This window comes from Oenanthe melanoleuca, chromosome 18 (assembly GCF_029582105.1).
Source record: "Oenanthe melanoleuca isolate GR-GAL-2019-014 chromosome 18, OMel1.0, whole genome shotgun sequence".
NCBI classification, from domain to species: domain Eukaryota; kingdom Metazoa; phylum Chordata; class Aves; order Passeriformes; family Muscicapidae; genus Oenanthe; species Oenanthe melanoleuca.
In genome coordinates, this window is record NC_079351.1 from 4,082,681 (window position 1) to 4,095,749 (window position 13,069).

A 13,069-nucleotide genomic window follows, 5' to 3' on the forward strand; every position below is an offset into this window, starting at 1 on the left:
AGACAGAAAAATTTGAGGATCTCATCAGATGAACAGGGTCAACACTCCAGAAATGAAACCACCAGCTCGAGAAGAGGCTAGAGGGAGGGAAGCACACTTCTAGGACCAGGTCCCTGGTTGCCAGAGTTACAAATGTCCAGGCTCACAATGCACCTATACAGCTTCCCAAATGCTGCGGGGGGGAGTGCTGTGCTACAAACCCCAAGGGAAGGAGTTCATTCAGCATTTGCCAAAATGTGAAGAGCAAGATACCCAATCTCACATCTGCAAGAGGAAGATCACCAGTCGTGCAGATCCAGGGTCTTAGGAATTGCTGCTACAGAAGCCAGGGAGAGAAGAGAAGGAATAACTAAAGCATTTTAGGCACTCTAAGATGGAGAGTCTTTGAATTGGTAATGCTATTTTTTTTGCTTTCCATTTCAATGGGCAAAGTAAATCACTTGCCTGATCCCACAAAAATAATCCCAGAATGGAAGTTAACCTGAAATGGGCAATGTGTTCAAATGAAGTTTTGGTCTGGTGCCCATTTCAAGTATAAAAGGAAGCAAATGGGCTTTAATAGAAATAAAAACTATAATCACCAAGTCAGGACTGTAACATTTAATTAAGTGTTTTATTATTTTGAATTAACTGAAGCCAACAAGTGGATAGAACTGGCCTCATAATGATACTAAAACAATAAATCTGCAGTGTGTGACATTGCCTTACAAGAGACCAACCATCTGACACAACATTCCTAAAAGACAAAGAACTGCTAATTATGTTAAATTTCATTTGCTACATAATTTAGACCATGACCTAGTGCTTCTAAAAAAACCTGTACAAAATGAGTATTTTTTACATCTCAGAGGCACATGAATACAAATCTGATCTATTTTATATATACACATGTACATTACAAGAAACGAGATGATTAAAGAAGTGTATATAAAAAGTGTCCAAAACCAGATGATAAAATGTGAAAATAAAATGTATCCTCACAACAGAGAAATAAAAGGCACAAGTACTAAAATATGTAACCATGCAAAAAAAGTGACTAGTCTGTGTAACAGAGAAAAACAAATGGCTCTCACAACTGATTTTACAGTAATTCTCAAAATGCCTCAGTATTTAAATATATATCAGTGCAACATTTACTGTCCTGTAGTGTACTGAAGTGTTCACAGGATACTAAATTCTTGGTTCTCCTTCTGATGTCCTTTCTCCAAAGCCAGAATAATTTAGCTATGGATAAGGTAGTAAATAAAACAGGGCTGATGCTGGGGAGTGTAAGATCATCACTGGGAGGAGGAGTGTCTGCAGCCCCCCTCTTACCATCTGCACAGATTTGTTCTCCAGGGCAGTCACCTGCCACCCCTCACTGGGGCACAGCAGCTCTGGGGGTGTCACTGTGTGCAGAACAGTGACAGCAAAGCTGACAGCTCTGGTGTCACAGCTGCTCCACTCACAGCACCTCCATTCCAGGTCTGGGTGTCTAAATTACACTGCAGAAGCCCATGTTTGGTAATATTTTCAGTAGGTTTAAAGTTTAAGTAAGAACTAATCTCTCTAACAGCATGTTTGACCAGGTATTACTCTGGCAGTTGAACACAAGCCCCAGACTGAAGGCAGCAAGCTGAAAGCCAGGGTGCAGAGCAGCAGGACCCTGTCAGCTGGCTCCACACTGTGGCAAACTCTGGTAGCGTGGCCCTGCTGCAGACTGCCTGCAGATCCTCTCGGGCTGCTGCTGTGACCTCTGCCATGTGCTGGCCGTGCTGAGCCTCCCAGAGCGTGTAGGCAGGGACACCTGCACAGAACTGAGGCACATCCCAGGGATCCCTCACCTGGATCACCTTCAGGTTCACTCACCCTACCTGCTTGTATACCATGAGAATCAGCTACAATATTTTGTCAGGTACATGGGACACAACCAGTTTTCAAGACCACAAAAAAGAAAAGGACAGGACTGGCCTGGTATAAAGACAGGACTGAAATTCTTGCCTTGGTAGCTAAAGTCCAATGAAGCCTAGAATTTTGAATTTGCCACTCCCATCTGCTCAAAGTGCTGCCCCAAAGGACACAGACACCTGACAGTGGCTCAGGACAAGACCAAGAGTGTAAATGCCAACAGAACACTGAGGAGGAGTCCCAGAAAGAAACAACTCTTGCACATGGGAGCAACTCTCAGTGCAGCATGCAGAGTGACAGGATTCAGACACAACACTGACTGCAGTTCTCATCAAGCTCAAAAGTACATGCAGAGTTTCATTAACTAGAAACCCATGCATGATTTAACAGCAAACTGCTCCTAGGATCAATATTTTGAGTTCAAAAATACTGAGATGCAAAGGAACAAAATGTCAGAACTGTGGAACTATGGCCTTTAAGACCAACCAGCTGTTATATCACTGTCTTGATTTCTTGACAATGGTTCTTGAGTAACAAACAGGATCATAAAAAGAATACGAGCATTGCTACTTACACCAGAAACTGTTCAGTTAAAATCTGAGTCAAGTCTTCACTTAAATCAGTACAAGCTAAGCCACTGATTTGGCAAGTGTTTGATCAGCTGCTACTTCCTTCCTTCCTTGGAAAAAAATCCCTCAGACCACACCATACAGTATTTGTTTTAAGAGAAAACCACTGTATATTCACTGCCATTAAAGAATGTAAAAAAAGCATTCTTTTATTTGTTAATTCTAGTTCTTAGACTCATCACATGTCACGGGCACTATGATGCACAGACCACGGAGCAGTGCCTCGTGTAGCAGCCCAAAATGTGTGTTTATAGATCAGCTTCCAAGCCCTCATTTACAAACCAGATTAGGGAGCCTAAATACTGTCAGTCTAGATCCTCTCTGGAGAGCAGTGCAGTTCTACCAAAGTAAATGAAGCATTGCTGCACTCAGACAGCAAAATATTTGTTGATACACATCTTTGAGAATTAATAATGCTGTGTTCAACTCCCTACAGAGCTGGCTGAGAAATATCTGAATTTTTCCCAAAGACCATGAAAGGAAAGTTGGCAACAAAAGTGCATTGGATGCTGGGTTATTTTGAAACTCACTACATATTTGCCTATTAAAAATTCCTTAAAAATAGATGGGATGGTTACAGTTCATCAATGTTGCACTTCAAGACAAATTCTTTAACAGCTCAGTCTTAAATAGAAGCTATTCAAAAAGCTGAAAAATCTTCTTTTGATGTCAAAACAGTTTTGAATCAGAATCATTCTGAAATCAGAACTAGGCAGCAGCTGATGTCTGAAGTCCGGAGGGAAGCAGCCAATACCAGAAAAATCTTGACAGACTACATTTCAGGTACTCTTTAAGTGTAAGTTTTGAAAGAGGTAATTTTTCTGCAGTACCTTGGGTGGGACTAGCCTGACCAAGGCCAGCTTCTAGCCAAAAACAAGTCTTTTTTTTTTTTTTTTTTTTTTTTCACTGTCCAGAAATACCTGTAGTGGTTTGCAACAGGTTTGACCAGAATATAATTTAGCTTTTCAGAATCTAAGGTCAAATGAACTAAGAAACAGATCAAGACACAAGATACAGTACCTGGGATTGTGTTTGCATCCCCAAGGGTTAAGGAGAACCAAGGGTTTGACACAGGAGTGTTTACTGCATTTCTGTATTGCCAGGAAATGATACCACATTTCTGAGTCTGAAGTGATTTGCCCAGGGAAGGGAGGCCCTTGTTCCTCCAACAGTAACACTGACAGAGGCAGGCTGTACTTTCCTGGTCAGCCTGAGAACACAAAGAATGTCCACAGCAAAGAAGTAAGAATTTATCAGAGGACAGCAAAATTAGTGTCTCCCTATTTGCAACATTGCCTGTCTGTTCTGCCAGTGTCAGTGTCTGACATTCGATCAAAATATCTGCAACACTGAGATCAGATTACTCTTCTCTCTGCCCCAGTGAGCCATCAAGTGATCCTTTCTTACCAAATTACCTGCATGTCATAAAACACAATGACTTCTTTTCTGGAATAAAAGAGTTCTCCAGGGCTTGAGTTGCAAGATGAGTTGGTCTAATATCTGTAGTTACTCAGTCTAAGAATGCAATTGCTAATTAGTATTTTTAGAGGTGGATACCCTAGAGGAAAATATATCTGCCAGTGAAATGCCTCTCCCACCTCCAACTTCCATTATTTGTCAAACATAGCAAGTATCTGGATATGATTTCCAAAGTAAACAGACGGCAGTACCACACTGAGGGCCCCACAGGAGCAGGAGGATACCTCCTTTACACAATAAAACACAGCTACAAACACCACCAACATGGTGGTAAGACATCTCTTCAAATGCAAACACTGGAGCAAGGAAGAGCTTCTAAATACTTACATAGCTGGGTACAAAGCTAAACAAGAAGTCCTGCAAGTTTTAAGAAATTTCCACTGCTGGGTACCCTTGGCTAGAATATCCCTTTCGGGAATCAGCCAGATGTGGTGACTATTTGTCACTCCTAGTGACTATTCACCTCCTACATATAATTATCTGCACAAAAACTTGGCTATCACTATAGTTATGTCTTCTGTTAAAGTCCACAGGCTTTGCTTTCCGTGAAACAATCCTCAACATTTGCTGATGTTCCTAATGGGAATGGGCTCTAGATCATTGAAATTTTGAAGCTGAGTCTAAAAAAAACATTAGGGGAAAACATTCAGTCACCAGCCTAAGCAACCAGCAACAGCTTCACTCCCACTGAAATCCACTGCATGAGAGCAGGACAGCAGTGCAGCTTCCCAAACACAGTCAGCTCCAGAAGCAGGGCTGCTGGGTCACAGCAGGTTTGCAACAGCCCCCTGACAGTGTGGAAGAGTTCTCTGTGGCCTACAAAGAGAGTAAAGTCCCTGGCACTACCCACAGACAGCACCAGGCAGAGGGAAATGCCATCACTAAAGTGCAAGTGAGGAGTCCTGCAGGAAGGAAGGGAAGCACCAAGCTGGCTGAACTGTTTCTCTCCCACCTTCTGGGTGGCACATCCAGAAGCAGCAGCAGGTGGGAAAGGTGGATATGTGGGGTTTCCATGGAGTTCCATCTACTTCTACACAAACAGAAGCTGCTGCAGTGTTACATCTTACACCATTCCCAGGTGACAAAGCAATGGTCCTTAAGTCCTTTCCTCCACAGTACCCCAGAGTCTCAGGAAGCCAGCCCTGTGACATCACTTTGAACCAGACTGCCCCATTTCTCCAGAGCACTTTGTGCACTGGGATGTTGTGTCCCTCAGTCATTCCTCTGGTCCCTCTCTCCTTCCACTTACTTTACACCTGCCTATGCAGATACATAGAAACAAACTGTTTTGTATTTTCTTGCCTTCAAGAAAGCCTGATTTCAGGATCTCTCCTGCTTCCCATCTCTCCAGTAACACATCACTGAAGGCAAGAGCACAGAGATTGCAGAAAAATATATATATATATATATTTACACCCATAACTGAATACAATTTTATGTATTCAAATTCAGGAAAAATGCATCACATATACACACCAAGATACATCAAGAGAATACTAGGGGCAAGACACTGCCAAAATAGCAAGAAATACACAGAAAAGCACAGTCATTGCTACTGTAACATTCTTCTAGGGAGTGTATTCAATAGAGGAAACATCTCTATGCACTGGGGAAAGCCAGATACTCCATCTGATTTTTCTGTGGCAGTTGGTGTGAATCAAAAGTGTGAGACTTTTACTTTTAAAAAAAGTGCATGGAGTAAAATTCATTTTTAGCATTCAACTACCCAAACATAAGCTCTTTATATAAGCTACATTATGAATTAAAAACATCCTAGCCCTACAGTATAGATCCAGCTCTGGAGAACACAGGCACATTTGAAGTCATCCCTATTTAAGGCAGCATTTAAGCATACACTCAACTTTAAAGCTTAATGTTCTGTCCCACTGATGAGCAGATGCAGCACACACTTAAAGTTAAGCACCTGCACAACTGCTCATCTAAGTCAGGATGAGTTCCCTACTCAGAGCTTTAGATATGCATGTGTGTGCTCAGTCTGGACTGGCAACTCCTGCAAGATGAAGCTTTCTTTTTCCTGCCCTATAAGTAAAAGCCACTCTGTATGACTGTCCTCCACTGCTGTGCCAGGAACCAGCCGTTCCTCTGCACAGCCTGCCCAAAAAATGAAATTCTCAAAGGAGTGCAGCTGTCTGGGGTGGAAGAGCAACTCAGCATGTAATGTCGAGGACTGATCCTCCTCCTCCCCCTGAAGTGAAATATTTCATGCAAATTTTGTTGTTGTTGTTCTGTGTTTTTTTTTTTTTGTTTTTTGTTTGTTTGTTTTGTTTTGTAAGAACTGGAATGTGTTCCTTTAGATCTTTAAAATCAGGGTGAGGGGAAGGGGCAGAATCCCAAAATTCATCCTAATGGCCCATGACATACCCCTGAAAATAGGGGAACAGATTTGAAAAGCTCTTTGCCTCAATGCTACATGGACCCTGGCATAAAAACACACATGCGCACACATTAGAGAGCAGGCTCAGAGCATCCCAAAGCAGGCTCCAAAGTGATCTTACATCAAAAAAACTTTGTGCTGACAGTGGCAAACAAGTGGATGGTGATTTTTCATAAATAGCAAAAATTCTGCAATATCTTCCTTTTCTTCCCATTTACTTTGTGTCTTTTCCCCAAAGTTTGTTTTTTGTTATGTTTTTGTGTTTTGTTTTGTTTTTTTAATTTGATGTGTGGTTTAAGTACTAAATCAAATAGGAAATTGCACAGTCAGCACCAGTCAGGAACTGAACCTGGGTATGTCAATTGGTTTGTGGCACCCAGATTCCTGGAAGAATGAAGAAAAAAATTCTTGCTCCTTAAGTTAGGACCACATCCATATGTTTCCATTGTCTTTTTTTACCTTTACAACTAGAGGTAGAGTCATTTAATCCAGTATCTAAAACAGCATGATCCAGTTATATTGTTATTACATTAATATACAGTATCCATCTCATCACAGGTATTGAAAGTGCATGGAAAAAGTCTAACCAAGCCAATTCAATGACAAATAACAGTGTACCAAACATCATATAAACACACCCTCGCACCCACACTCACACCTAGTGTGTATATGTATTTATAGATTCATTTACAGTATCAGAGTGCTGCTTAGATCCAGTGGCATGTGCAGAAATATCAGGCAGTTGCTGCTTCTCCTTCTCATATTCTCTTCAATTCTTTATTTCCAAGATAGATGGATTGTGGTCCAGGATTGCCAAAATTATCTTGTCCATATACTGTCGCAATCTGTAATTTATCTCTTCCTGTTCTTTGAGGGCTTCCATGAGCTAAAACACAATATTTCCAAGTTATTCCTGAAATATTCTCATTATTTTATGTAACAGTCGGAAATTGAGACAGGTGAGAGACCAGAGCCTGCTCAGGATCACCAATTCCTTTTTTGACAGGTTTTTTAAATCAACCTCCTCCATGTATCTGTATTAGAAACAATTCTGTATGTCACAGATCTCTGCTATCAAACAAGGTGGTTAAGAGTCATCTCCAGGTCATTTGAAACAAGGTCCCCATCTAATGTGCCAATCCATCCTGCATCCATATCATGGATCAACTGCATAATCTCAGAGGAAGAGCTTCATGATACTCAATTTTTTTCATAACTACTGAAATCTCAAGGTGTGTGCATGAAAGGCTGCTGAACAGAACAAGTATTTCAGTGTTTTACACCAGGAAAAATATTTGCTTCCTCTGGATCATGTGCATACTCTCTCTCAATAAAACCCCTAAGCATCCACTACTTACAAGAATAATGCACTTGATATTCAATGTTCTATATTAAATACATGTGTTCCACCAGATTTTTGGGCTGTAAAAGGCCCCTCAACCTCTTCAAAGATGAAGACTCCTTTGCTTTTTATCTCTGAATGTTTAGTGCCCAACTGACAAAGCTGCCAAGGCATGTCAGAGCCCCACATTCTCCTAAAGCTCATTATTTGCCTGTCCACTTTCATAAGACTTCACAGAAGTCCCACCCTGAATCTGTTCTGATCATACAGGAAAAATGACATAATGGAAACAGTTTGTGCAGGGGTTTTGCTGACTCTGGGCCACAGCCTTCAGGCACTTTCCTCCTTTAAAGGGGGAGTGTTGGATACTTCTCACATGAGCCAGAGCCACAAGATTGAGAGGGACAAAGTCAGATTTTTCTTGACAATAGCAAAAGCCAGTTTGCTTTTACCTAATTAGAGATCAAAAAGTAAACAGCCTTTCCTCACAGTGCTCTGGTTCAGCAAGAAACTAAGTTCTCAAGTATATAATTCAAGGGCCTTCACTTCAAGGGCCCGCCCAGAAGCTAAGGCTGACAGGTCAGTCCAGTACAGACCGAGTAAAAAGGACTTTTCTGTCTCACAACTTTTCTTGATGAAGAAATGGGAAGTTCTGTCTGTAAGAGATAAAGCATCAAGGACAAACAATTCCTTTGATCTCCTTCACCACTAACCTGTCTTCTTCCCTGCTAGCTCTCATGTATCCATTGGCCTGATCTCACAATCTGTCCTGGAGCTCAGAGGAAACTACACCAGCTGGACTCAGCTCACATACAAATGGGTCTCCCAGAATATCTTTCAAAGCATTACCAAGTTATTATTTGCAGACAAGTTACTTTCTCCAAGCTCTGCTACAGGGAATATTTGGCTCAAATATATGTCTAAGTGAGAGCTAATTACTGAAGTAACTTAGAACTAATCTAGAACAGAAAGTAAAAATTAAAGTAACTAGCAATGGCCATTTTTGTATGAAATCAATGTCCTACTCTCACATTACCCTGCAAGATGCTAGATGTTAGAAATGTAAAACAGTTCACTGAGATTCTAATAATTCAAAATTTTTTTTGAGAAAAATGGGACAGTTATAATATAAGGATATCAACACAGTGTTAGATTTAAGGCAAACTTTTAACACCCTTGAACACCTAGCAAAGCACAATTTTCTGTTATTAATTTGTCAACTTCAGATAGTTCAACCTTGACAGTTAATTACATTGAAAATTGAGTATTCTTGGATGTAGTACCTGATTAGAAAAGCACATTACCTCATCTCTCGATGCAGAATCAATTTCAGCAGCCAGTGACTGGGCTTTTGTTTGTGTTGCAAAGAGGTTTTTAGCTTCATAAAGACTCAGGCTTAGAATCTGTCCATTAAGATCATCATTTTGGTCACGAAGTTTCTGATTCTCCTATTTAAGGATGAAAAGACATTGTTTTCTGAGTTCTTCCTACAAGGTTTCATTAAAAAAAAAAAAATTAACATCACAGGTAGCTTGGATGACACAGAGTGAGGCTGCAGCTGACAGCAACTCTTGCCTCCAGTGACAAGGCCTCCCTGCCTGAGTTTCCTGGGGCATAATTTACATCACCAGTGCAAAGAAGTCCTGCACAGATGCAACGAGGCTCTTGTGCTTGTGTGAGAAGGGAGGGACAAAATCTGAAGGCAGAGTGGTTGGGCTTGTGTTTTTCAAGGTATTCCTGTCCATGTGATGTGGATTGAGAGGTCTCTCCCTGCTCACCTGCTTCAGCCGTTTTATTTCATGCTCCATTTCCACCTCTCTGGTTTTGGCATTGAATTCACTGAGGCTGGAGGAAGAGCTTCTCCCACGTCCAGGACGTTCACACTCCAGCTTGTACAGCTGCAGGTGCTCTAGTTCCTTCCGCAGGTCTTCGATGAGCTGTGGGCAGCAAACAGGTCCTGTCTGTGCAGCCCTCCCTGCCAGCAGCCCCCTCTGCACTCAGGCAGAAGCATTCCCTGAGCCTGGCTGAGTCCTACAACACAGCCTCTTCCTCTTCTTCCTTTGCAAGCACAGGCCACCTAAACTGCCCCAGAGCTGGCAATGGCTGTGACTGCTAAGCTCATGCATAAGAAGCATAATTTCCCTTGCAAACTGAGTATAGGAAACCTTAGGGCACAGTCCTCAAAGAGCTGTAAATCCTTTGGGTCAGGGATTGGCACTTATTAAGTATTCGTGCAGCATTCACTGCTCTGTGGGTACCCTTCCCACAGAAACACAGCCCAACAATAGTTTCACTGGATGTCAGTGTTCATCCTGTCTGCCCATTCTTGCTCAGAGGACTTCCATGCAGGTGATATGTGACTGCTTGGTCTGACATCCCCCTTCACACTCACCTCCTGAGTGGCTTCCCTCTCCTTGTTGAACTCCAGCCTGTTCTGCCGCAGTTTGTCCATCATCCTCTTGTACAAATCCATCTCATCCTTCAGTCTCAGACTTGTGTCTTCCAACCTGTCTGACATGCGCTGCCTCTCCTGGAACGAACCAGAACTTCAGAACGGGCTGGCAGGAACAGGACACCCTCAGCTTCTCAACATGAACCTACAGGCACAGCTGGCCATAAATTGGCTTGTGTCCAGACCATTCCTGCCTCTAAAGGTGACCAGTGTTCCAATTCCATTAATAATCTTGTTTAGGGAAGGAAAATGTAAGCAGCTGGGCCAAGAGTTTGCTCTCACATAAACTGCTGTTAAATTGCTCAAGGACTCAGTTTTGTTACCTCATCCAGTCTCTCTGTTTGGGATTTCAGCCGTGTGACAGTGCTTTTCAGATCACCATTTTCTTCTTCCAGTTGCTGAACCCTGTGTTAATAACAAAAATCTTACAGCAAATACCTCTTCAAGAATGCAGACATGCAGAACAGTGTGCTCTAAAAAGGCATCTCACTTGCACTTGACAGAAAGACTAAACAGGGAAAACCCTTCTAATCATAGCACTTTTTAAGTGCATGAGTTTTTGCTTGTTCATTTTTAAGACCCAAAATGCAACACTGACCCTCAGATTCTTGTGCTTCTAACAACAGGTAGTTGAAAAAAAATGATAAAAACAAACGCAGGCACAAATGCTTGCTAGAATTGGTCATGATTCCCTCCTTGAATCCATGCCAAATATCCAGCTAAGCTGTCTACATGGGCCATGTGGATTAAAGCATTAATGTAAAGCATCCTTCAAGCTTTTGGGCATTAGACATGTGACTGCAGAGCTACTCTACAGAGCTGCCAACCTTCCACCATCTGTGCACTGTCTGCTGGTGAAAAGTCTACATTTACAAGCAAAGTAAAAGCAAAGAAAAAAAGACCTTTTGCCCAGTCCAGGGTGGCAGGAAGATGTTTGTTACCTTGTATTTAGCAGTTCAATTTCAGTGCCTTTCTCTTTTTCATACTTGCTGTAAGCTTCTCTATGTCTCTTTATCTCATCTTCCAGAGTCTGTTCTGCTGATGTTTCTTGGTCTTTCAACAGTTCCTCTAGCTCATGAACTCTAAGGAAATCAGATCTCATTTGAGTAACAGCTTCAGAAGCAAATTCATTGTCTCTTTCTTTCCTGCTTACTTCTTTATTTCATTCGAATTCACCATCTCTCTTGGCATTTAACCTCTCCCAGTATCTCTCATATTTACTAATAAACACAGAATTAAGTAATATCAGTTTATCTATTATTCTTTCAGTCTCATGAAGCTGGGACTAAGACCCAGCCTTCTTTTTTTGCTACATGCAAGGAAAAAAGCCCCAGCCTCCCAGGGTAACCTTGCTTACAGCAGAAGAGTTTTCTCTGTAGAAGTCAGTGATATCTCTGTCAAAAACACTTGTCTGGAGGCCTCTTCTTGCTGGAAATTCAGCAAGGCAACCCTATTCCACCAGGACTTCTCAGATGAAGCCTTATTTCATCTGTCAGCATTAAGGAAGAAGACTTGGTAATACCCTATAGGAAGAAGTATTTCTTCTCCACTGTGCTCTAGCTTTGCTCAGACATGGTGGAGACCTGGCTCTGTGCTTTGTTACCTGTGAACCAGTTGTGTGTTCTCTTGTTTCAGTTTGCTCTTCATGTCACCATTTGTCAGGCTGTCATTCTCCAGTTCTGTCACCTTCTTCTCTAGGTATGTTACCTGGAAGGACAAGTGGAAAAAACGGAGTTTGAATCTCTCTTCAAACACCCCTTCACTGTTCCTGACTACTTATTAGGAACATAATTAGAAATTTAGCTACTCTACCACTTTAAAAGGGGCATTTTTTCTCTGCAAAGCCAGCAATAAAATTAAGCTCCACAGTTCTGAGTTCCACAGACCCTGCATGTTCCTTGAAGCTAATCACTGCAAATACACCATAGAGAAGTCCTAGCACAATGACTAGATTTGTGCTTGCTCAGTTCTTGCATTACTGCCAAGCGAAGTTGTAATAATAATGGAACATCAAGGACATTTTGAATAAGCTACTTCAGATCATGGGTAATTCTGAGCAAGACTTTCATCCCCTATGCAGGGCTCCAGCAGGGTTTGGTTTGGTACATTACTCCCAGGGCACAGAGATTCTCACCTTTTCAGTGATATCATTATCACAGGAGTCTATACTGTCTCTGAACAAGTCTTCTGTGCTGCCATTACTACTGCTGAAGTTACTGTTGTGGAAGAGTTGTCTGAAAGATCAGAAGGATAATTATTTTGCTTGATAAGAAGGGAGGACAAAGAGTCTGGCTTCATACTTTGAACATCCGATGGTAAAATCTGTGCAATCATTTCAGTGACAATTAGAACTGTTTAAGCCCAAGTCTTACAAGAGACTGGAAGCTAAATGAAGTCATACTGAACACAGTCAATGACATTAGTTCTACAGAGTGAGTTCTTTGTTGCTTTTGATAGGATCTGCCACTGGCATTAACATAGTTTTAAAAATACTTGTCTTATTCACACCATGCACTGAATTGTATTTGCCTTATTACAAATTTCAAATAAGGTCACCACTGCACATTGGTTGGTACAATTAAGCTAGAAAATTTCATACAGTAAGAACTTTAAAAAAAACAGGAAAAAAGAAATCTGCAGAACAGTGTTAGAATATGCAACACTGGAGATTATATAAAATGTCCTTGAGCCTTATAGCCCTCCCCAGCCCAGGCTGGTTCACTCAGTCAAAGGAAGATGACAATCCTCTATGTCCTTTTTAAAGGGGTGCTCTTGCTTTCCTTTACATTTTGGCAACAGCAGCAAGGCCCACATTATGAGGGTTAAAGAAGCAGTAGCTGGACTGATGGAATAGCAGTACAAAGGAATACATTTGGCAGACAAGG

At 41.6% G+C, this 13,069-nt stretch overlaps 1 protein-coding gene across 7 annotated transcripts in view; it reads right to left on the reverse strand.

Annotated features, from left to right (window-relative positions):
• Window positions 1-585: 585 nt before the first annotated feature.
• The window catches only part of RAB11FIP4 (RAB11 family interacting protein 4), a 114,107-nt gene continuing 101,623 nt past the window's right edge, over window positions 586-13,069 (reverse strand). For all 7 annotated transcript variants that reach the window (XM_056505961.1, XM_056505960.1, XM_056505966.1 and 4 more), the window contains 8 exons: window positions 12,319-12,418; window positions 11,788-11,891; window positions 11,126-11,266; window positions 10,508-10,589; window positions 10,125-10,262; window positions 9,511-9,669; window positions 9,037-9,180; window positions 586-7,276 (listed from right to left, as the gene is read on the reverse strand). In XM_056505961.1, the coding sequence (XP_056361936.1) occupies window positions 7,160-7,276; window positions 9,037-9,180; window positions 9,511-9,669; window positions 10,125-10,262; window positions 10,508-10,589; window positions 11,126-11,266; window positions 11,788-11,891; window positions 12,319-12,418 (985 nt within the window). In that variant the 3' untranslated portion in view covers window positions 586-7,159. The remainder of the gene's footprint in view (window positions 7,277-9,036; window positions 9,181-9,510; window positions 9,670-10,124; window positions 10,263-10,507; window positions 10,590-11,125; window positions 11,267-11,787; window positions 11,892-12,318; window positions 12,419-13,069) is intronic.